The 25266-nt window shown below is 38.1% G+C and overlaps 1 protein-coding gene across 4 annotated transcripts in view; it reads right to left on the bottom strand.

Moving 5' to 3' along the window:
- DOCK11 (dedicator of cytokinesis 11) overlaps positions 1-25266 on the bottom strand; it is a 189154-nt gene that overhangs the window by 1822 nt on the left and 162066 nt on the right. For 3 of the 4 annotated variants that reach the window (XM_032258339.1, XM_032258341.1, XM_032258340.1), the window contains 8 exons: positions 22768-22874; positions 13865-13987; positions 8391-8504; positions 7721-7867; positions 3643-3853; positions 3087-3277; positions 2558-2658; positions 1121-1259 (listed from right to left, as the gene is read on the bottom strand). In XM_032258339.1, coding sequence (XP_032114230.1) covers positions 1121-1259; positions 2558-2658; positions 3087-3277; positions 3643-3853; positions 7721-7867; positions 8391-8504; positions 13865-13987; positions 22768-22874 — 1133 coding nt within the window. The remainder of the gene's footprint in view (positions 1-1120; positions 1260-2557; positions 2659-3086; positions 3278-3642; positions 3854-7720; positions 7868-8390; positions 8505-13864; positions 13988-22767; positions 22875-25266) is intronic. The other variant, XM_032258342.1, reaches the window with a different exon arrangement.

The raw sequence follows: 25266 nt of genomic DNA, 5'->3' as shown, positions 1-25266 counted from the left end.
ATTGCACCACGGCACTCCAGCCTGGGTGACAGAGTGAGACTCCATCTTAAAAAAAAAAAAAAAAAAAAATCAAAAGCTTGAAGAAGTTTTTGAAAGGACTATATATTCTGGTATTCTGTAACAGACTACACTGAAAAGGGACAAGGAATATCCACCCATGTCTTTTTATCAAGTAATCATTTATGGAGCTCAAGAGAATATCTCAAATTTCAGTACACATTAACACTTTGTCTTATTTTTCAGTATTAACATATGCCTCAAAGTATATGACTACGAGGTGGCTCTCTTTTATATGAAACTCAATTCACTGTAAAGTCAACATTTGCCAAAAGTGAGGCACACCCAAATATGGTTCCTAATGACAGGATGGCTTGCATAAAGATAAGCCAATACAAGCTAAGAGTTTTCTTGGTTAGCTATCAACATAGAATATTAAGAGTCTAAAATATTGGTCTCTATAATGAAGAGAAATAAGCTATCCTTTTTGGGAATAACTGATACAGACAAGTGGGAAATACGACAGATTTGAAAAATCCATGCTTTGAAAGGAAAACAAAATTTTATAAAATGACCAGTCAGAATATCTTGATCACAGTAATAACAGTAAATTGAATCATTTGTTTTCAATTTGAATAATTCAGAGTTCAACACTAGGTCATGCAGCTGCATGCAAATGAAATAACTGTAATATAGTAGATACTCGTTTAAAACAGCATGTGCAATGGTTTTATATCTTTTGTGAAGGAGGAATTTCTGCTGCTTTTTCTATGCATTACGAGGAATAGAAACTAATCAACTGAATAGTTTCTAAAAACAAAGTATATTATCTATTTGATAATGGTATACCTCAGAACAGTTCACCCTCTTGCTTCTAATGACATTGGAGCGCAAAGAACAGAATGATTTCTTACTGATAGTTACATCACTAACCACTTTTTAGGTAATTGTTGCAAATTTGATTTGTATTCTATCACTTAAATGATTAAAGATAATATGAAAAAAATTTAAAATATACACGTAATAACTTTAAGGTTATGCATTTTGAACCAATACATTTTGCTAAGCAACAATTTCGGGACCCACAAATCATGTTTTCATTTTCAGTCACCCTAATACTTGCCTGCTCATGGATAATGTCCGATAATTCTTTTACCATCTCTCTGAAATTTGACTTTAGCCCTTCATGGTATTCAACTTGATCTTCTTTAATGAGCCGCTCATTTAGTTCAAGTGCAATGCTGCATGCTTGTATGAATTTCCTATGGATGAATATCAAAGATAAAGGTTTTTGTATTTATTCTTAGGAAGTCTCACTGACAATCCATTTGATAACTCAGTTTAGCTATGGCTTGCCTAGAAGGAAGATCAGAATCTTATATTTTCTCACTGTGCATTTGTTAATGTCTCTTCCTAAGTTTGAAATGCCTTCTTTCCCTTCCACATTTGCCCTGTGATTTCGTTTCTTATCTCCTTTAAGACCTGGCTCCAGACACATACTCTCTGGAAAGCCTACTTGCTCAATCATTTACTTGGCATTCTATCAGCTCAAGTTGTGCTGACATTAATTTGCACCTGTAGATAATGAGTCATTCATTTAAAAAGAATTTATTTTGAGCTTACTATGTGGCTAGTACAGTGCTGCATGCTACAGGTATGAAGGATCTTCCCTGGGATGATAAGAAGGAGAACAGAGAGTTGATGACCTATCATAAAAGTTTTTTTCCCTTATTTCATATGTTTATGTTTAATGTCCACAATCAGACTGTAGGTCTTAGAGGACAAAGTACCTTATTGTCCATTTGTTTTATATCCTTGTCATAGCAACTAATAGTCTTTTGCATGTATCAGGCTAATGCCTGATAAATACTGGTGAATGAATTACTACTGGTTACTCTGCATCCTGGAACAGCTGATAAAACACAGACAGGAAAAGTAAACAAAGTAAGTTGGGAGCAAATGAATGGATTGGTTATCATCTTTCTCCCTAGTCCATATTACTCAACTGTTTCTCTTCTTCTGAATGAAAACTTTTCTATATTAAAGATATTTCTGTAATAGAAGAGCATTTATACATGGCTTAGCTTTCAGAGCTGCTCACTGAAGACAAGATATTGCATGCCCTAGATTGGCAGAGTCCAAGTGTAAGTAAGGACAGGGGATTGGAGTGAGCCTATGCAATCTTTCCTGCCTCACTTTTATTCCTACCCCAAATGGTCTGAAATGCTGTAACAGGAGGTCAATTGGGTGAAGAAGGAAAGCACATAAGGAACATAAGCTTGTGTTTGCGTCACTTAAAATATCCAAAGCAATATATAGTAAACTGGCATATTTAATCTCTTGGGTCACTAGGGTGTTGTTAATGTCCTGCAGGATGAAACAGATGACACATTTTCTCATTCCTCAAAGTACCATTAGGAGGTCACTTAGATATTATAAAAGACCACAGAGAATGTCCCTTTTTGGAGGGGTATTATTTGGCACATATTTTGTTGTTTTTTCAAAGCAGAAAATAGAGAAAAAGAATACGGGTCTAATCTGAAAACTACAGAACACTTACCTAAACATGTCTTTCAACTCACTCACTTTCTTAGGTGGATACTTGCTAGCTTGGCTGTCATTTAAGAAAGCCCTTGCATACGCTAATGGACCAGCATTGACCTACATTACAAAAGAAGAAAAATGAGAGTGTTAAAGAAGTTTTGGCATTTCTCCTTTTTATTAAAAACTCAAAATATACAAGAAATCCATATCTGAGAAATATATGCTTATTACAAGTTTATTTCAAAAAAAACCATTAACTAAAGAAAATAATCTACAAAGATGATATTCCAGTAAGTTAGTGATTTCTGATATGTACATACAGGGCTTTACTACAGTCATCAGACTTATGTTAAAGTCCTCTGACATAACACAAAACTTACAAAAGTTCAATGTAATATCTTCATTAAGTGAACAAAAAATAAGGCACAGGTTTTTGCCCTCAGTATGTGCGCAACACACAATTACAATTAATGCTTGCTCTGTGCCCTTATAAAAGCAAAAGAAACATGAAGAAACATTTAATACATTCTGGGCAGCCAACATACCTGCACAGAAACACAGCCCTGCAATTTAAGTTGGAGCTGAATCATGTCCACGTCAGCAGAGGAGCAAAGCTTTTGCAGCTCTGCAGTTTTATCTTTTATTTCATCGGTGGCAACGTCAATTGGTTTTAAATTAATCTGCTGTTCACAAGTAATAGGAATCCTCTTCTTCACATAGGGAAACGAGTTTGAAGCTATTAAAATGTTAAGATTGATTTACTGTCTTTAAAAAATCATTTGTTCAAACAGCCAAATTAAAGAAAAAACTCTATTGTGCTTAACTCTCCCCACGCTTTATCTAGAAGATGACTTAGGGTCCCATATAGTACTTCAGGATTGACAGAGAACTTCTCTTTATGAGACACCTCTGGGCAATCATGGATGACATACGGGAAAATGATGGTTTATCACATGGTCGTGCTTGTGCAAACTTGTAACTGAACAGCAGAACAAAGAATGATTAAAATTTCAGTTATATGTTCCAGCTGGCCAGCTGCTACTTGTGTATACTGAAAAAGACCAAGACAAATAAGAAGTTAACATGCAGGGTTGTACTTACTTGTCAAGATTGTACGGCGTTTGCACTGTTCTTCTATACAGCCCTGTTTTTTTCCTGATAAAGTGTAAGGAGCCTCAAAAACAAATCTGCTGATATTATGATTTCTTTCAAACTCAGTCTTTCTTTCTGTGAGTTCTTTGTCATCAATGTAAGGCTTCACATAAGTAACTTGTATATGAGCATATTTTGGATCAAGCTCTTTGGCATTTACCTATAAAATAAGAAAGATCTTTTTTTTCTTTTAATTCAATGGAAGGGAAAAAGAGATATAGGTAACCTACTAACTTCTTAGAGACCAAGTGAGGAACATTGCCATTATAATTATTTTTCCAATCAAGGAGGTCTTCATTCTTCTTTTTAAAACTCACTTCTGATTATAAAGAAGTTACAAGGCCGGGCGCGGTGGCTCAAGCCTGTAATCCCAGCACTTTGGGAGGCCGAGGCGGGTGGATCATGAGGTCAAGAGATCGAGACCATCCTGGTCAACATGGTGAAACCCCGTCTCTACTAAAAATACAAAAAATTAGCTGGGCATGGTGGTGCGTGCCTGTAATCCCAGCTACTCAGGAGGCTGAGGCAGGAGAATTGCCTGAACCCAGGAGGCGGAGGTTGCGGTGAGCCGAGATCGCACCATTGCACTCCAGCCTGGGTAACATGAGTGAAACTCCGTCTCAAAAAAAAAAAAAAAAAAAAAAAAGAAGTTACAGAAATCTATTTGGAGACTACAGAAACACATGAAGAAATTAGAAATTACTGTAATTGGCCGGGCACAGTAGCTCACGCCTGTAATCCCAGCATTTTAGAAGGCTGAGGTGGGCGGATCACTTGAGGTCAGGAATTTGAGACCAGCCTGGCCAACACGGTGAAACCCTGTCTCTACTAAAAACACAAACATTAGCGGATCAGGGTGGCATGCGCCTGTAGTCCCAGCTACTCAGGAGACTGAGGCAGGAGAACTGCTTGAGCTTGGGAGGCGGAGGTTGTAGTGAGCCGAGGTCGCACCACTGCACTCCAGTCTGGGTGACAAAGTGAGACTCTGTCTCAAAAAAAAAAAAAAAAAAAATACTGTAATCCTACTATCTAGCAATGACCATTATTCATATTTTTATATATTTCCTTCGAATCTTTCTTCTATGCATATGTATTCAGAAAATGTTTTAATTGTGCATTATGTGATTTATACCTCAATGAAAACATAGGTATCATTGTTTGTTTGTTTGTTTATTTCGAGATGGAGTCTTGCGCTGTTGCCCAGGCTTGAGTACAGTGTGTGATCACGTCTCACTGCAGTTTCAGCCTCCTGGGCTCAAGTGATCCTCCCACTTCAGATTCCCATGTAGCTGGGACTACAGACATGCACTACCACACCTGGCTAATTTTAAAATTTTTTTGTAGAGTTGAGGTCTCCCTATGTTGCTAAGGCTGGCCTGAAACTCCTGGGCTCAAGTGATCCTCCTGCCTCAGCCTCCTAGTGTTGGGATTATAGGCATGAGTCACCATATATGGCCAATAGTTTATACTGTAGTTACTGACATTACTTTTAATGGCTACATGGATAAACATGACTTATTGGACCATTCTCTCATTAATGGAGACTTAAGCTGTTTTCCAACTTTTTGCTGTTGTAAATGTTTTGATGAACATCCTTGTATTTAAAACTGTGTGCATTTTGTTCCTGATTTTTTTTCCTTAGGATAAATTTCTAGAAAAGAAATTGTTTGATTAAAAGATTTACATGGGGCCAGGTGCAGTGGTTCATGCCTGTAATCCCAGGGCTTTGGGAGGCCAAGACATGAGGATTCCTTGCCCAGGAGTTTGAGACCAGCCTGGGCAACACAGCAAGATCCTGTCTCTACAAAACATAAAAAAAAAAATTAGCTGGGGTGTGGTAGGACATACCTGTAGTCCCACCTATTTAGGAGGCCAAGACAGGAGGATCGCTTGAGGCCAGCCTGGACAGTTTGAGACCAGCCTGGGCAACATAGTGAGACCTCGTCTCTACAAAAAAAAAAAAAAAAAAAATCCCACAAGGAACAAAAACTAACCAGTTGTGGTGGTGCACACCTGTAGTCCTAGCTACTCAAGATGCTGAGGTGGGAGGATCACTTGAACCCAGGAGGTCAAGGCTGCTGTGAGCTGTGATTGTGCCACAGCACTGCAGCCTGGGTGACAGAGCCAGACCCTGTCTCAAAAAAAAAAAAAATAAAGAGCGGCCGGGTGCAATGGCTCAGGCTTGTGATCCCAGCACTTTGGGAGGCTGAAGTGGGTGGATCACTTGAAGGAGTTCGAGACCATCCTGGCCAACATGGTGAAACCCTGTCTCTACTAAAAATACAATAATTAGCCAGGCATGGTGGTGGGTGCCTGTAATCCCAGCTACTTGGGAGGCTGAGGCAGGAGAATTGCTTAAACCTGGGAGGCAGAGGTTGCAGTGAGCCAAGATAGCACCACTGCACTCCAGCCTGGGTGACAGAGTGAGACCCTGTTTTGAAAAAAATAAAATTAAAAGAAAAAAAGTATACGTCGTGATAGGTTCATATGGACATTTATAAATCTCTCATGCTTTTTAATGCCTAGGTGGTTATATCCATTATATGGGTAATACCACCATTTCTTTAGCCATACGGACGTTTAGACTGCTTCCAGGTTTTTGCTATATAAAGTTTGTGGCAGCAAACAACTTTAAACATATATCTTTATATGTGTACATCTACAAGATAAAATATTAAATGTGAAATTGTGCACATATATATATGGTGGCTCATGCGTGTAATCCCAGAACTTTAGGAGGCTGAGGCGGGTGGATCACCTGAGGTCAGGAGTTGGAGACCAGCCTGGCCAACATGGAGAAGCCCCGTCTCTACTAAAAATATGAAAAATTAGCCGGGCGTGGTGGTACGTGCCTGTAATCCCAGCTACTTGGAAGGCTGAGGTAGGAGAATCACTTGAACCCGGGAGGCAGAGGTTGTGGTAAGCTGAGATTGCACCATTGCACTCCAGCCTGGGAAACAAGAGCAAAACTCCATCTCTCCCCATACACACACAAAAAATCAGCTCTATGCTGGGCATGGTGGCTCACGCCTGTAATCCCAACACTTTGGGAGACTGGGGCAGGCAGATCATGAGGTCAAGAGATTGAGACCATCCTGGCCAAGATGGTGAAACTCTCTACTAAAAATACAAAAATTAGCTGGGTGTGGTGGTGGGTGTCTGTAATCCCAGCTACTCAGGAGGCTGAGGCAGAATAGCTGGAACCCGGGAGGCAGAGGTTGCAGTGACCCGAGATCGTGCCACTGCACTCCAGCCTGGCGACAGAGCAAGACTCTGTCTCCAAAAAAAAAAAAAAAAAAAATCAGCTCTAAGCCTGGGTACACCCAAGGCAACTAAGGACAGTTAGGTATTCCTACAATGCTTCCCCAAAATCCTGTCTATAGGGAACTATGCATTTTCTAGGAAAGGGCCTCTCTTGCTGTAATATAAGCTTTCTCACTCTGCCTTGGCAGGGCCTAGTGGGATGGAGAACCTTTAGAGTAAGGCTCAAGGATCCCTTCTAAACCTATTTCATTGCAAATGTTAACTACGGTCACTATTACTGAACTACGGATATCTTAGAATAAACTGTGTGCCCCAAGATGATTTTAATCATGATGTAATGGAAACTCATGATGTATAATAGCATTTACAATAATATCTAACCTTTAGTGAGCACTCTACTTTCTGTTATTATTAGTGAATGCTTTTTATATACCAGGAAAGTGATTATATTTTCCATATATTATCTCTTTTAATCCATACAACAACCTCATGAGGAAAATACTATTATTATCTCCATTTTATTACTAAGAACAATGAAGCACAGAGAGATTAAGTAACTTTCCCATGGTCACACAGCTAGTGAGTGGCAGAGAGTAGAGATTTGAAACTTGGTATCTCTGACTCCAAAGCCCCTGTTCCTTTCTTTTATTATCTGAAAGTCTCAATTTTCATGCTTCTCCATCAGCTAAAAAAGGGAAAAGTCAGAAGCAATGTGTAATGCCTGGAACTAACAAATAATTTCAAAATGTAGGACATGTGTTACCTTGTCTGAATCCTGAATTATTTTGACATTCTCTGTACCAAATTTTTCACCATAAAGTTTAACAAGTCTCAAGGAAATTTCTGAGAGGCCAGTGAGCTTTGGTTCTTTATAGATGTACTCCTTTCCATCTTCTTCTTCAAAAAAAGACTATTACAAAGTTAAACAAATAATAATTTATAAATAATATGAGCAAACACATTTAAAGAAAATCTACTAATTAGTAATCATATATTTGAAATACATTTTGAATAATATTACTAAAAGTTCCGTGCATGAATTACCCTTTTAACTTCAAATTTCAAATTCCTGATAATTTTCAAATTTATAATCATATAAACATGTGGACTGAGGAAGATTTCCAAACTAGATTTTTTTTCCTTCCCTGTACACTTACCTGTTTTTTCCTTGAAAGTTTTAACTACTATATATTTAATATGTACTTAAAAAGCTTAACAGAAAGTGAAACTAACAGAAATAAAAATCTTCTCTGTTGCACTTTGACCTGAAGGATTTAGATATGAGAACCAAAGTCAACTTTAAACATACAAAAGAGGCTCCCTGCTGTTGTGATAGGCACTCCGTCTGGACAGAATCCTGGTTGCTACAGTAAACCAGTAATTCAAAGGCGAATATTTAAAAAGGAAAACTTTATGTACTCAAGTATACTTACTTGGCCATAAAAAGCAACTCTGAAGAAAGTGCCTAAAAGTCTTTTCTTTGTATGCATAACTTCCAGAATTTTTGTATAAGCTCCATGAAGAGTTCTATAAACTTGAGTAAGTTTCTGAAAAACGAAAATATACAAATCAGCTTTGTTTTTTGGTTAATTACTAAATGTCTTCAAGATGAATGTACAAGGATAAAAAGGACCAGTACGTTCTTTCCAAAATGGTCTTGGTGAGGCCTTTCATACTCATCTCCCTTTGTAACAATTAGACAAAGTCCTCAACAACTTTAGATCTAAGAGTATAATTTAAAATGGTAAAATAACACTGCGTTTCTTTTTTTAAAAATTTCTTCTAAAAAACACATGGGATACATATGCAGAATGTGCAGGTCTGTTACACATAGGTATATGTGTACCATGGTGGTTTGCTGCACTTATTGACCCATCCTCTAAATTCCTTCCCCTCACCCCCCCAGCCCCCAACAAGCCCAGTGTGTGGTGTTCCCCTCTCCGTGTCCATGCATTTTCATTGTTCAACTCCCCCTTATGAGTGAAAACATGCGGTATGTGGTTTTCTGTTCTTGAATAACATTGTATTTCTTAATATCATGCTTCATTTTATTCACATCTCAATGGAAATTTTTAATTTTGAAATACTGTATTATCAACTACTATTTTCTTTTTTTTTCTTTTTTTTTTTTTTTTGAGACGGAGTTTCGCTGGCCGGGCGCGGTGGCTCACGCCTGTAATCCCAGCACTTTGGGAGGCCGAGGTGGGTGGATCACAAGGTCAAGAGATCGAGACCATCCTGGTCAGCATGGTGAAACCCCGTCTCTACTAAAAATACAGAAAATTAGCTGGGCATGGTGGTGTGTGCCTGTAATCCCAGCTACTCAGGAGGCTGAGGCAGGAGAATTGCCTGAACCCAGGAGGCGGAGGTTGCGGTGAGCCAAGATCGTGCCATTGCACTCCAGCCTGGGTAACAAGATCAACTACTATTTTCTACAGGGTCTGAATATTTTTAACTGAAAGGACAGCCAAATGCTTTGCTTGAGCCCTCAGGTAGACAGATATGAGAATAAACAATCTATGTATTTAAAGAGGAAAATAAAATGCAAATATAGAAGTAAGTAGGCTGGGCACAGTGGCTCATGCCTATAATCCCAACACTTTGGGAGGCCAAGGCGGGCGGATCTTGAGGTCAGGAGTTTGAGACGAGTCTGGCCAACATAGTGAAACCCTGTCACTACTGAAAATACAAAATTTAGCCTACTGTGGTGGCGGGCGCCCATAATCCCAGCTACTTGGGAGGCTGAGGCAAGAAGAATCGCTTGAACCTGGGAGGTGGAGGTTCGAGACTGTCTCAAAAAAAAAAAAAAAATTAGTAATGGTACAAGCTGCATTGAGGGCTGCTTTTATGCAAGTTTACAGACATTTCCAAAGGATATGTTTTTCTGCACTTCCAGAAAAAGAGAACACATTGTGCAAAGAACATTATCAAAAATGTGAAAGACGACCTGCAGAATGGAAGAAAATATATGCAAATCACAGATCTGATAAGGGTTTGGGTTTAGTGCCCAGAATATATAAGGAATTCTTACTACTCAACAACAAAATATATACAAACCAATTTTAAAAATGGGCCAAGGACCTGAATAGACATTGCTCCAAAGAAGATGTACAAGCAGCTAACAAGGACATGAAAAGACACTCAATCTCACTGACACTAAGGAAATGGAAACCAGGATGATGAGGTGCCACTTGACATGCACTAGGATGGATTTTACAAAACAAAATAAAACAAACAGAAAATACCAAATGTTGGTAAGGATATGAAATAATAGGAATCCTAGTACATTGCTGATCGGAATGTAAAATGGCATAGCCACCATGGAAGACATTTTGGTGGGTCCTCAAAAAGTTAAACATAGAATTACCAAATGATCCAATAATTCCACTCCCTAGCATATATTCAAGAGAAGTGAAAATATATATCCACACAGAAATTTGCACATGAATGTTTACAACAGCACTATTCATAACAGACAAAAGGTAAAAACAACTCAAATGTCCATCAATGGATGAATGGATAAACAAACTACAATAGATCCATATAATGGAATTTTATTCAGCCATAAAAAAGAATGAAGTTCTGATATATGCTACAACTGATACATGAACCTCTAAATATTATGCTAACAGGGTGGGTGTGGTGCTTATGCCTGTAATCCCAGAACTTTGGGAGGCTGAGCCAGGTGGATCACTTGAAGTCAGGAGTTTAAGACAAGCCTGGACAATATGGTGAAGCTCCATCTCTACTAAAAGTACAAAAATTAGCCAGGTGTAGTGGCATGTACCTGTAGTCCTAGCTACTTGGGAGGCTGAGGTGTGACGATCGCTTGAACTCAGGAGGTGGAGGTTACAGTGAGCTGAGATTGCGCCACTGTACTACAGCCTGGGTGACACAGCAAGACTCTGACTTAATTAAAAAAAATTATGCTAACTGAAAGAAGCCAGACAGAAAAGGTCACATATTATATTACAGGTTGCGTATCCCTTATCTGAAATGCTTTGGTCTAGAAGTGTTAGGGATTTTGGAATATTTGCATTGGACTTACCAACTGAACATCTCTAGTCTGGAAATCTGATATCCAAAAAGTTTCAATGAGCACTTGCACTGATAATCATGACCATGCTCAAACAATTTTAGATTTCAAAGCATTCATGGTTTCAAATTTTCAGATTAGGGATGCTCAATCTGTATTCCTTCTACATGACATATCCAGAATAAGCAAATCCAGAAAGCAGATTAGTGGTTATTGGAAAATGGGAGTGGGGTGAGGAGTAATTACTTAATGGGTATGGAGTGTTTTTCTGGGGAGATGAAAAAGTTTTAAAATTAGAAAGAGGTGTTGGGTGCACAACACTGTGAATGGTTAATTGTATGTTATATAAATTTCATCTCAATAAAAAAAGAGGAACACACAAGCTTCTTTCTCTAAAATTCTTCCCATATTATCTTTTACAGTTGAGCTCAATTGGAGGGAAATCTTCCCTACCTTGACTGCTATCTCTGATAGTTTTCAGCCCATTCCATAGAGAAACACTGAAAAAGCATGCATCTGTGTTGTATTTTTCGGTTTTGTTTTGAGATTGGATCTTGTTCTGTAGCCAAGGCTGGAGTGCAGTGGCTCAATCATAGTTCATTGCAGCCTCAAACTCCTGGACTCAAGCAGTCCTCCTACCTCAGCCTCTCAAGTACCTGGGATCACAGGCGTACATTTCCTTGCCCGAGCTACATCAGTCCTGGATACAATTACTTCATTCATACAGAGTGCTAGGGGATTTATACAGACCCTTACACCCCTCCAAGGAAATAGGAGTAGTTCCCCTATAGAAAACATCATTTCCTTTAATGTGCAGAGAAGATATACTTTTCTTTCTTCCCTACTAGTTGGCTGAGTAGCAAAAGGATCCCTGGGTTTTGAACAGCCAGGTCTTCCTTCATTCTAAGAGTCAGAAAATGGAGCCTTTATTTTGAAATTATTACAAAGGTTTTTCAGATGTGATGCTTTGATAGGAGGGGTAATGGCAAATCTAGTTTTGTATCATAGGCTATTCTTTTTTTTCGAAAAGCAGCTTTGCTGTTGTTGCCCAGGCTGGAGTACAATGGAGCGATCTCAGCTCACTACAACCTCTGCTTCCCGGGTTCAAGTGATTCTCCTGCCTCAGCCTCCTGAGTAGCTGGGATTACAGGCATGCGCCACCATGCCTGGCTAATTTTGCATTTTTTAGTAGAGACAGGGTTTTTCCATGTTGGTGAGGCTGGTCTCGAACTCCCAACCTCAGGTGGTCTGCCCGCCTCGGCCTCCCAAAGTGCTGGGATTACAGGTGTGAGCCACCATGCCCAGCCCTCATAGGCTATTCTTTGCCATCTATATGACGTATACTTAATCTCGGCTTATTATATAATCACTTGAATTCTATTATGAGTTTTCAGGCATGTCCCATACACAACAAAAGTATGCAGAGAGAAGAATACCTAGCATCGGGGAAGAAAAAGTGAGTTTGATCATAGCCAGTTTGGAGGAGAGATCAAAACACGACCCAGATGATATTAAATCTATGTGTGTTTACTCTTAGAAACTACTTCAGCAAGGAAAGGCTAAATGCTTTATTTAAGGATAAATTGCCTTGCTTTTTAAAAATGGCTTAAATCCTTCCCAGCACAGTAGTAGTAGAAATTATGATATGGACTAAGAGACCTGAATATTTTTTAAAAATCCTGTTTAGTGCTGGTAGGAATTACTGTTCATTATACTACTATTCTTTATTAACTACACTTAATCAATAGTTTATCTGGCAAGTCAAATTTAAAAATTCTCATAATAGGGCTATTACTAGTGTTTAGTAATAGCTTACCCCACTGTCATCTACCAACACCTTTAGTCTCTCCACTGAATTATAAAGAATAGAATCATGTCTATGCCTCTTCCCTGGGCAATATGAAAATTCAACAGCTTTTTAAAGTGAAGGTTTAGTGAAAACAACTAATTCTTTTACGCTCTGAGAGGAAGATGGGAGGTTGCTAAATGAAAATATTTTCAGGCCGGGTGCGTGGCTCATGCCTGTAATCCCAGCACTTTGACAGGCTGAGGCAGGTGGATCACCTGAGGTCAAGAGTTCAAGACCAGCCTAGCTAACATGGTGAACCCCGTCTCTACTAAAAATACAAAAATTAGCAGGGCGTGGTAGTACACACCTATAATCCCAACTACTTGGGAGGCTGAGGCAGGAAAATAGCTTTAACTCAGCAGGTGGAGGCTGCAGTGAGCCAAGATCATGCCAGTGCCTGGGCAAAAGAGTGAGACTCCATCTCAAAAAAAAAAAAAAAAAAAAGAAAGAAAAAGAAAAAAGAAAGAAAGAAAAGAAAATATTTTCAGAACCATTAGTCTAATTTAAATCTCAATTTATATTTTGGATTTTTTGCCCTTAATTTTATTTGGGAAACGTAAACGAATATAAGGTAGGACTTTTTAAGTTTTACTTTATTTTCTTTTCATGAGCAGGACCAGAGGAAGTTTTGTGTTGTTTTTAATTGACACGTAATAGTTGTATGTATGTATGGGGTATGATGCGTTGTTTCCATACATGCCAACATTGTGTAATGATCAAATCAGGGTAATTAGTAAATGTGTCACCTCAAACATTTATCATTCCTTTGTGATGAAGACATTTAAAAAACTTTTAGGATTTAATAGCATTTTTAGGGATTGTCACTTCGAAATTGGACAAATGTGTCAAAATGATAGATTAAGTATCTATGTTCTATGATTAAATACAAAAGTCATAATCTAATGAACCTTGTATTCTTCAGAGAACACAGAGTAGAATAATAGTAACAGAACTATATTACTGTTTCCCCAAAACCAAAATAAAATACAAAATACAATGATAAAAACGTTCACATTGCCTACCTCAAACTCACGACGTTTCTCATAAATTGGAATGATCAACTTGGAAATCTCAGAAATTATTTCATAACGTTCTGCCTTCCATAAGCCATCTACGCATTGTTCTAGCAACTCCAGCAAGACTTCCTGCATTAAGAAAAAAATCTAATTAGGAATTTAAAATAGTTTTAGAGCTTTGGACAAATAAATTTTGAAGCATTTCAAGTTGGCAGAAAACAACAGATTGTACTAAATTCAATGAGATGCACAAAAATAACATACTTGTGTGACAATATTTTTTAAATCAACTATTTAAAATATTTAAAGCTGAAAATGTTCTTAAAAACATAAAATTGATGTTAACAATAGTAAACTATGTTTATTTAGTCTAGTCACATAATGAAGATGTTTACTATGCTTGCAAACGTTAACACATCCAGAAAGAGTATTTTTAAAAGGGAATATATTGTTTGTTTCAAATTGAGGATGCCTGAATGTCTAACACCCAGTATTTTTCCTTTATATTAAAACAATATTTACTCATATTAGTCTTAAGAAAATTTGACAACTTTTTCAAGCTATTGTGTTGGTGATTTAGGTGTTTACTAAAATGATTTGATGTTTTAAAAATTTTTTTAGATTTTATTTTAGTGGGTTGGTATTAAAATGATTCAATTTTGAAAAAGAACACTTCCCGATGGATGGTTCTAAAATTACTGAGAATGATAATAGCTCAAGATAGAGATCGCCAGCCCTGCCAGAGTAATAGTAGCTATAAAACTCTTTTATGAACCATCATCTCATGTTCTCAACAATGAGAACATGAAGCCAATTACTGATGCTACGCATAAGTCATAACAGCTTGTTTCTGTCTTAAAGAGATGCACTTCAGACCTATAGAACTGATTGCTAAAACGGCTCTTCCTGTATGTCCTTTAGAAAATCGAATTAATCTTCTAGCTCTTTTATTTGTGTTTCCTATCTCACCAGTGGCAATACCTTGTAAATCCTTAGGTAGCAAACTAAGTGCAGTTTTGACTTTATCGTCTGTTATGGGTTGAACTGTGTCCCCCAAAAAGATAAGTTTAAGTCATAACCCCAAGTAACTCAGAATGTGACCTTATTTGAAAATAGAGTCATTGCAGATATGATCGTTTATGATGAAGCGATACTGGGGAGGGTGGGCCCAAATCCAATATGACTGATATCTTTATATGAAGACAGAGACACACAGGGAAAACACCATGTGACAACAGAGGCAGACTGGAGTGAGGTAGCCACAAGACAAGGGATGTCAAGGAACAACTATTACCACCAGAAGACAGGGAAGGCTTCTATCCAGAGTCTCAGAAGGAGCATGGCCCTGAAAACAACTTGATTGCATATTTCTAGACTCTAGAATTGTGAGACAATAAATTTCTCTTGTTCTAAGCCACCCAATTTGTGGTACTTTGATATTGTAGTCTTAGTGCTACAGCCTGAATGTTTGTGTCTACTCAGAATTCACATGTTAAAATCCTAACCCCCAAGGTGATGGTAGGAGGAGGTGGGGCCTTTGGGAGATGATAAAGTCATGAGGGCAGAGCCCTCATGAATGGGATTAGTACCCCTAATTAAAAGAACTCCGGAGAGTTAGCTCACCCCCTTCCACCATGTAAGGGCACAGTGAGAAGATACCATCTATGAACTAGGAAGTCGATCCTCACCAGACACCAAGTCAGCTATCACCTTTATCTTCACCTACCCAAGTTCCAGTACAGTGAAAAATACATTTCTGTTGTTTATAACCTACCCGATCTCTGGTATTTTGTTATAGAAGCCCAAATGGACTAAGATATCTATGAAACTATTACACCCTCTTTCTTTACTCATTCTCTATTGAGATCATCACCAAGTCCTACCAGTTTTATTTCCTAAATATTTCTCAAATCTGACCCTTTCTCTTCATTTCTCTCATTGCTAAGGTTCAAAACTTCACAATTTTTTTTCCCCTAATTTATCTTCCTGCCTCCAGTCTTGGCCCTTTCAAATATATCTTCCACACATCTGCCATAGGACTCTGATTCAAATGCAAACCTGAGCGTGTCACTCTCCCTTTCTTAAAATCTAGCAATGGCTTTGCATCACTCACAGAACAAGAGACAAGTTCCTTCATTTGGCGCACAAAGCTTGCAATGATGTGGCTGACACTTGTACAATCTCATCATTCATCATACCAAACCTTGTACTTTATAACAACAGTGAACTGCTAGTAGTTTCCCTGAAGCACAATGGTGTGTCTTAGCTTTATGTCTTTGGTCAGGTTGTGCCCTCTTCCCTTTAATCCCTTCTACTTGGTTTATCTCTTTAAAACACTTTAAGTATCACCTTTTCTAGTATTGTTCTCCTGATCAATACAGGGTAAGCAAGATACTACATATTTTTTTTTTTTTTTTTTGCTATTTCACTAATTTTTTGGTAAAGATTTATCACTATATTTTTATATTATTTGCACATTATCTACATATCTGACTTTTCCAATAGGCTGTGATTCTTTGAGAGCAGGGACATCCCAGCATTTTGGGAGGCTGAGTCGGGTGGATCACAAGGTCATGAGATCAAGACCATCCTGGCTAATACAGTGAAACCCTGTCTCTACTAAAAAATACAAAAATTAGCTGGGCGTGGTGGCACGTGGATGTAGTCCCAGCTACTCGGGAGGCTGAAGCAGGAGAATTGCTTGAACCTGGGAGGCAGAGGTTGCAGTGAGCCAGGATCACGCCACTGCACTCTAGCCTGGTGCCTGGTGACAGAGCAAGATTCTGTCGCCAAAAGAAAAAAAATTGGCTTTTCCAGTAATTATTTTAGTGGTACTGGATAGTATATGTGAAAAAAATGTTGCTACTTAAATAAAAGATCTGTATATTAACATCTGCTAGCCAAATTAAAATTCCAGCAATTTTGGGGCAAACTTTGGGGGAATTAAAAATAAGGTGCACATGTAGTACCAATTGTCCCAGGAATGTAAAGTTAGGTTACAATTTTAAAAAAATGTAATATACAACCACATAAACTAAATAAAAGAGAAAAATTATAAGTCTTTCAATAGATGCCAAGAAAAAGCACATATAACATTCAACGTCCATTCATGATATTAAAAAGAACTCAAGAAACAAAGAATAGGAGAGATCTTCCTCAATCTGATAAAGGGCATTTCCTATAAACCTAAAGGCTGGACATGTTTCTCCTAAGATTGAGAACAAGTTAGAACGTCTGCTCTCACCACTTCTATCCAACATTATGCTGAAAGTTCTAGCCAGTTCAATAAGGCAAGAGAAAGAGAAAAGGCATACAGGATTAGAAAAAGTAAAATTGTTATGGGCACATGGCATAATTGTATATGTAGAAAATCCTCAGGAACATACAAACTACAAAAGCTAATAAGCAGATTTAGTAAGGTTGCAGGACATAAGGTCAACATACAAAATCAATTATATTTCTATATAGTAACAACATGTCAAAAAATAAAAATATAAAAGCAAACAATATCACTTACGATAGCATCAAAACATCACATATGTAGCAACAACTCTAACCCAAGATGTCCACCCTAACAACTACAAAATATTATTGGCAGTTAAAGATGATCCAAATAAATGTTCATGGATAGAGAAATTCAATATTGTTAAACTCTCCATTCTCAGGCTATTTTGAGGAAATAAAGAAGATGATTCTAAAGATTATACAGAAATTCAAAGGATGTAGAATACCCAAAACAACTTTGAAAAAGAATAAAGCTGGAGTACTACCTGATTTCAAGACTTATTATAAAGTTATGGTAATCAAGACAATGTGATATTGGCATCAAGATGGGCAAATAGATCAGTGGTAGAGAACCGAGAATCCAGAAATAGCCCACACAAATATGAAGAATCGGACTTGACCAAGGTGCCAAAGTAAATTCAATGGGACAAAAGGAAAGTCTTGTTTTTCCCCAAATGGTGTGCACCACCTATCTGTCTACACACACACACACACACACACACACACACACACACTCACACACAAAGAGCTTTGACCTCTATCTCATTCCATGCTCACAAATGAACTTTAGATATATTACAGACCTAAACAAAACTCGGAAACAAGGTCGCTAAGAGAAAACACAGGATAACACTATCAGGATCTTGAGGTAGGCAAAGATTTTTTGGACCAGATACAAAAAAGAACAAACTATTATAAAATAATAAATTGGACTTCATCATAAAACCAAAACCAGGCCAGGTGCAGTGGTTCATGCCTGTAATCCCAGCACTTGGGGAGTCCAAGGTGGGTGGATCACGAGGTCAGGAGTTCGAGACCAGCCTGTTCAACATGGTGAAACCCCGTCTCTACTAAAAATACAAAAATTGGCCAAGCATGGTGGCTTGTGCCTGTAATCCCAGCTACTCAGGAGGCTGAGGCAGGATAATTGCTTGAACCCGGGAGGCGGAGGTTGCAGTGAGCCAAGATCGCACCACTGCACTCCAGCCTGGGTGACAGAGCAAGACTCTGTCTCAAAACAAACAAACAAACAAACACACACACACATACACACACATGCACCAAAACTAAAATTTTCTGCTCAACCAAAGACTCAATTAAGAAAGTGAATAGACAAGTCAGAGGCTGGTAAATAAATTTACAGCAAATACATCTGACAACTGATTTATATCCAAGAAAGAACTCCCATAAAACAACAATGAAAAGTAAGCAATATAATTTCTAAAATGGATAAAAGACACACATTTCAGAAAAGAAAATATAAAAGAGGCCAAGGAACACCTGAAAAGGTGCTAGCTATGATCAATCATTAGGGAAATACAAATAAAAGCCAGAATGAGATGTTGATTCACACTTAATAAAATGGCTAAAATTTAAAAAGACTAGCAATATCAGATATTAGGGAGGATGTGGAGCAATTAGAACTCTCATGTACTGCTGGAAAACTTCATAAAATGGTCCAACCACTTTGAGAAACTCTTTGGAAATTTCTTAAAAGTTAAATATATATCTTCCCTAGGATTCAGCAGTGCCACTCCTAGGTATTTACCCAAGAGAAAAAAAAAGCATATGTCAACAATAAGTCATAGATAGGAATGTTGAAAGTAGATTTATTTATAACAGCCCGAAACTGGAAACAATTCAAAATCCATCAACTGAATGAATTTAAAATTTGTATATAAAGACAACGGAAAAGAACAAACTTTTGATATTCTCAGCAATATGGATGAATCTCAAAAACATCAGGTTAAACAAGAGAAGCCAGATACAAAAGGGTACATATTGAATGATTCCATTTTTATGACATAAAAACTAATTTATAGTGATAGAAATCAGATGGTAGAGGTGGGGGAGCCTGGCTGGAAGTGGGCTCAAGGGAACCTTTCCTGAAGGAATGGGCATGTTCTATTTTTTGTTTCTGATGGTAGGTTACATGGGTGTATACAACTGTCAGAATTCATCAAATTGCTTAAGATTTTATTACATATTAATTATATCATTTTTATTTTTATTTTTGAGACAGAGTTTCGCTATGTTGCTCAGGCTGCAGTGCAGTGACATGATCTTGGCTCACTGTAACCTCTGCCCCTGGAGTTCAAGAGAGTCTTGTGCCTCAGCCTTCTGAATAGCCGGGATTATAGGCCTGTGCCATGATACATAGCTAATTTTTGTATTTTGAGTAGAGACAGGGTTTCACCACGTGAGCCACCATGCCCAGCCCAATTATATATTAATCATAACTAAAAATCTATTACAGGGGCACATGTCATCAGGACCTCCTAAGGCTGTATCACAGACAAAAAAAAAAAAACTGTTGCAAATCAAGTCAGAAATACATTTTTAGAAACAAATTTGATTTCATCGTTACTGGGTTAACTCACATATTTAAATACAAGCACTAAATGGACAACAGTTTGTATTTTTCATTTCAATGGAACTTCTAAATCAGTGTCAGGTTTTTTGTTTTTGTTTTTGTTTTTTTGAGACGGAACTCTGTCGCTCAGGCTGGAGTGCAGTGGTGCCATCTCGGCTCACTGAAACCTCTGCCTCCCAGGTTCAAGTGATTCTCCTGCCTCAGCCTCCTGAGTAGCTGGGACTACAGGTGTGTGCCACCAGGCTTGGCTAATTTTTTGTATTTTTAGTAGAGATGGTGTTTCACCGTATTGGCCAGGATGGCCTCGATCTACTGACCTTGTGATCTGCCCACCTCGGCCTCCCAAAGTGCTGGGATTACAGGCATGAGCCACTGCACCTGGCTATTGTCAGTTTTTTTAAAATTGGCTAGAATATAAGGAAGAAGCCTTATTATGCAAACTGAAACATAAAGTGGCACTTGGTAGAACATGATTCTACCTGTATACATCAAATAAAAGTATGTATAAATTACTTGTAGAACCCAAAAGATGTTCAACGAATGTGTTTACACAGAAAACTAATTACAGTTTTTGATTAGTAAGAAAAGTTATTGCTCTCCTTAAGAGTAAAAAAGGGTCAAGCTCAAAGCCATTTCTATGAATACGCTGAAGCTGTTGTATAGAAGGCAAGGATCTAAGTTCGGTTGTGCTGAACCAGTTAGCCCCCATGAAATCCTCTGAATCATTCTGCTGTCAGCCTGCAAAACCTGCAGGTCTCTGGGAAATCATCTTAATCTAACTAAGATCCAGAAACATGAATTAACTTGTCCAAGGCTACACAGTCAAAAATTGAGCTGGAATAAAAATTCAAGTATCTTGCTTCTCTGTTATGATCAATTAATTCAGCAAACATATTTTAAGTATCTATTCTTGTAGGTTCTGAAGGTACAAGGACACCAACTTGCCTTTAAGAAATTCTACTGCCAAGTAGGTCAATGATGAAACCTGACATTATTCTCCCACTTCATGACTTTTAAAGTTGTCACATATATTGTGAAGTGACCACGATAGTATTATTGTCCTTATTTTACCGACAGGGAGAGAGACTATGTAGAAATAGTAGATAAAGCTTCTCGGTATGTCATTAATTTAGCTAAATAAACCAGAGCTAAGTTGAGATTTGTGTATTTTTAAAAATCAATTCATAAGGCATTTATGAAATGTATCACTGTAATTTTAATCCCATTGTTTAATACAACTTTTTAAAGAAATGTAATCTTATGGGACTATAACTTCAATCTCTCTGCTTTTGTGTGTTTCTTTCTTGTTTTCTTTGTTTACACTCTTGGTGAACTTTTCCCCATGGTTCAGTCCTTGATTATGTGGTCTTCACTCACTGTATTATGTCTAACATTCACTCTCTTTTGGTTTTCATAAGGATATGACTTCCAGATGTGTTTTGTTAACCCTAATCACTCTCCTTAGATTCAGTTTCATGTTTGTTTTATTTTTCTTTTTTATACACAGTCTCACTTTGTCACCCAGGCAGGAGTGCAGTAGCACAATCTTGGCTCACTGCAACCTCCACCTCTTGAGTTCAAGTGATTCTCCTGCCTCAGCCTCCTGAGCAGCTGAGATTACATGCAGGTACCACCATGCCTGGCTAATTTTTGTATTTTTAGTAAAGCCATGTTGGGCAGGCTGGTCTCTAACTCCTCACCTCAGGTGATCTGCCCACCTTGGCCTCCCAAAGTGCTGGGATTACAGTCGTGACCCCCTGCACCCGGCCTCAGTTCCACATTTCTAATGGCTTCATGGTTATTTCCATTTTGGTAAGTTTTCACTTCAAAATCAACTCAGCTATAAAGTGAAATTCATCATTTTTCCTGCAAAACCATCCATCTATCATTTCTCCTAACCTCCAGACCTGAAATCTTAGTGCTACCTTTGACCCTTCCCCTCCCACAGCCAGCAAAATCTTCTTTCCTCACAGTGTTTCCTAAATCTTTCACTACCTGGTTTAAGTCTTAACTACTCATATCTGGATAATTAGGGCAGCCTTCTCTCTAGCCCCTGCCTTTAGCTTCTATCCCTATATCTTCAATACATCTCCCACATCATCACCAAATTACCCTTCCCTCTTCCTTGCTTTCATCTAGTCATTATCTTGCTCAAAAATCTTTGATATCTATTCAACATTCTAGTGAATAAAGTCCAGACACCGAAAGTTTCTCAAAATCTGGCCTCAACTAATACTCGTCTCTATGGGCACTTACAGGTATAGCCAAAAGGATCCACTCACTGTGCCTCAAACATGTCTTACACTTTCCTGCCTTTGTCATGGTCCCTGCTGTTTGCCTATTAGAATGCCTTCAAGGGTGTCCTCATTCTTCCAATCACTCTCTGATCATACCTCCTCTGTTCTACCTGAGCTCTAAGGCATCTTTCACCTTTGACTTTGCATTGCACTTTTTGTCTACATTATTCAAATATTATTCAGAAGTCATACTTTTTTCCATTTCATGTACATGTATTATCTCTTCAGGTGGACCCTGGAGGTCAGGGACTAGTCAAACCTAATTATTTAAACCTCCTAGGTCACTGAATCCAGGGCCTTGCTCATAAGTCAATGCTCAATAAATCTTTGGTGGCTGATTGACAGCCAAAGCTGTTTTCTATCCATGTGATGTTTAGAGCAGAAAATTCCATTGAAAAATACTTTTGTACATACTGTGTCTTAGCTGAAGTAAAGGACAATGTTAATTCTATTTTTTATGGAAAATTTTCCAATGTATTTTGACTCTTATCTAGTTATTGGGATGGTGACTTGAGGATGGCAAATGTTGCATTTCTAAAACTAGACAATGGGACTAGTTCAAGAGACAGAGCCGTCTAAACAGGAATATCTTTGTCCTGGATAGTTTTAATACCTAAAGTTCATTAACCCTTAGTTACCTTCAAAATTAGGTTAGCTGTAATAATTGTTTAATATACATGAATTTTAAGAAGTGCAATTTATACAACTGGCAATGCAGGCCCTGGAATCCTTACTTCACTATAATGGACATCCATCATCCCAGCATCTTCTTTCATTGCTCCTTCTTCATCTATATTGGGAGTAATTTTCTTGAAGGCTGAACATCCATTAGGAAATAATTCTGTGTGAATTAAAAAAACAGTAAATTTATGAGAAGGTATTTAATAAATAACAGTGAGCCTTACAGAGATGGGCTATTTAAAATAAACACATATTTTTGTGAGAATCAAAGTTTAAGTACAATTTTCACTTACAAAAAAATTAAAATTTGTTTCTATCTACTACATATTTTATTAGTTTCTCCACCCACAAAATGAGCAAGAGTTACTTATTGAATAAGCTTTTTTGTTTGTTTTGTGAGATGGAGTCTCACTCTGTTGCCCAGGCTGGAGTGCAGTAGTGCAATCTTGGCTCACTGCAACCTCTGCCTCCTGTGTTCAAGTGATTCTTCTGCCTCAGCTTCCTGAGTAGATGGGACTACAGGCAAGTGCTACCATGCTCATCTAATTTTTGTATTTTTAGTAAAGACGGGGTTTCACCATATTGGCCAGGCTGGTCTCGAACTCCTGACCTCGTGATCTGCCTGCCTTAGCCTCCCAAAGTGCTGGGATTACAGGCGTGAGCCACCACGCCTGGCCTGAATAAGCTTTAATCTGTGACTATGTATCCCCTTCAATGGCTAATATAGATGTTCACCTAGTGTGATCTAAACATTTTTATTTAAACTTTGATCCTGTATACATTTGTGTTCTACTATCTAAACAAGAGGACAGCCACTTTTCAGGTAACCACTAAGTGATCTTTGGTAACCATGTCTAGTGCCTAATTTCACTGAGATTTGGGAGAGGAAGTGAGATGTTGGAGAAGGTCTGGCCTTGGACTTTTAAGAGAGTCAGGAAATAACAAGAGATGGCAGGAATGAAGCATCCTAGAGAAAACAGGACGGGGTACTGGAAGAACCATCACTTTTGGAGTTACATAGACTCACCTCTACCACTAACTGTGTGATTTTGTGCTAATGTTTATCTCCCTGGGACTATAAAAAGTTTTATCATCTGTAAAACAGGGATAATAAGTACGCTATGAGAATTAAATGAAATGTAAAGTGTTTAGAATGGAGCCCAGCATATACTCAATGAATTATTATTAGCAAATAAGCCTACCAACAAATAAACTAGCTTTCTCAAGGTAGAATAAAATCATTGCTGCCAGCTGGACACCCGGGAAGTAGGAAGTGAACTTAAGCTGAAAACAGCTGCTGCAGGCTTCTGGACCAAATTGTTACTGTCAAGCAAAAGTCTAGGTGTAAAGGCCACATGGTTCCCCCATAGATTCTAGACAGAGGAACATGTCTGAAACATTCCTACTGTGTCTGCCTTTACCTTTATCTAAGTCAGCTGTAATTTTAGAGTTCAAGGAAAATTCTGCCTCTTTATAACATAACCTGTTAGTCATTCAAAAAGTTCCCTTCTGATAGGAGCTAGTCACACACATACAAAAAAAAAAAAAAAACCCAAAAAACAAACAAACAAAATGGCTGTTGCAATCTACTGTTCTATAGTCTAACAGTGATACTTAAAAATAATGACCTTTCCTTACAACTAAGTATCTGATAATCTTCCTGTTAGAGGTTGGGGAGGGAAGAAGGAAGGTTTAAAAAATCAGACCTCATGTTGAAGAGATTTGTCAGAATTCTGGTGGAAAAGAGGTTATGTATCAGGGCTTGGATTTTTCCAACTCTTCTTGTCTAAATGAAACCTAATCACTAGACATATACCTTCTGGGTAAGATGCTTGACAGAACATGGGTAGGAACCAGACATAGCAGCAGGAACCACACTTCTTAGAGAGATGAAAGTCTGGTAGGGGAAGATAGAGTTATTTTGAAATACTTTTTTTTTTTTTCAGACAAGGTCTTACCCCATTGCCTAGGCTGCGGTGAAGTGGTGTGATCATAACTCACTGCAGCCTCGACCTCCCGGACTCAAGCCATCCTTCTGCCTCAGCCTCCCAAGTAGCTGAGACTACAGGTGCAAGTCACCACAGCCAGCTAATTTTTGTATGTTTTGTAGAGACCAGGTCTCGCCATGTTGCCCAAGATGGTCTCAAACTTCTGAGCTCAAGCGATCCTGCCCGTCTCAGACTCTCAAAATGCTGAGATTACAGGCATGAGCCACTGTGCTCGGCTTTGAAATACTTTTTCAAGAAGGGAGAAATACATGAGAGTAGTCAGTGAGTTTTAATTAAGGAAGAAGGAGATCCAGGAATGAAAGTGATATTTACTTTGTCCTACCAAACTGTAGGACCATTTTTGTTCAAATAAAGTAGGTAATAAAAGGCACTGAAGATAAAACATAGCCTGCTTCATTTCTGAAGATAAGCATGCCTAAAACAGTCTGTTACAGACCTCTAGAGAGTTCTATTCAAAGTACTAGACCATAACAAGATAAAGAACTTTTACCAGAAGGTAAATCAATTCCTCATTTCCTTCTTCAACAAGTCTATTAAAAAGAA

This window comes from Sapajus apella, unplaced genomic scaffold, assembly GCF_009761245.1.
Source record: "Sapajus apella isolate SASKATOON/1434 unplaced genomic scaffold, GSC_monkey_1.0 scaffold102, whole genome shotgun sequence".
NCBI lineage: Eukaryota > Metazoa > Chordata > Mammalia > Primates > Cebidae > Sapajus > Sapajus apella.
Note: the sequence above shows the minus strand (reverse complement) of the source record. Positions and strands in the feature narration are given on the sequence as shown.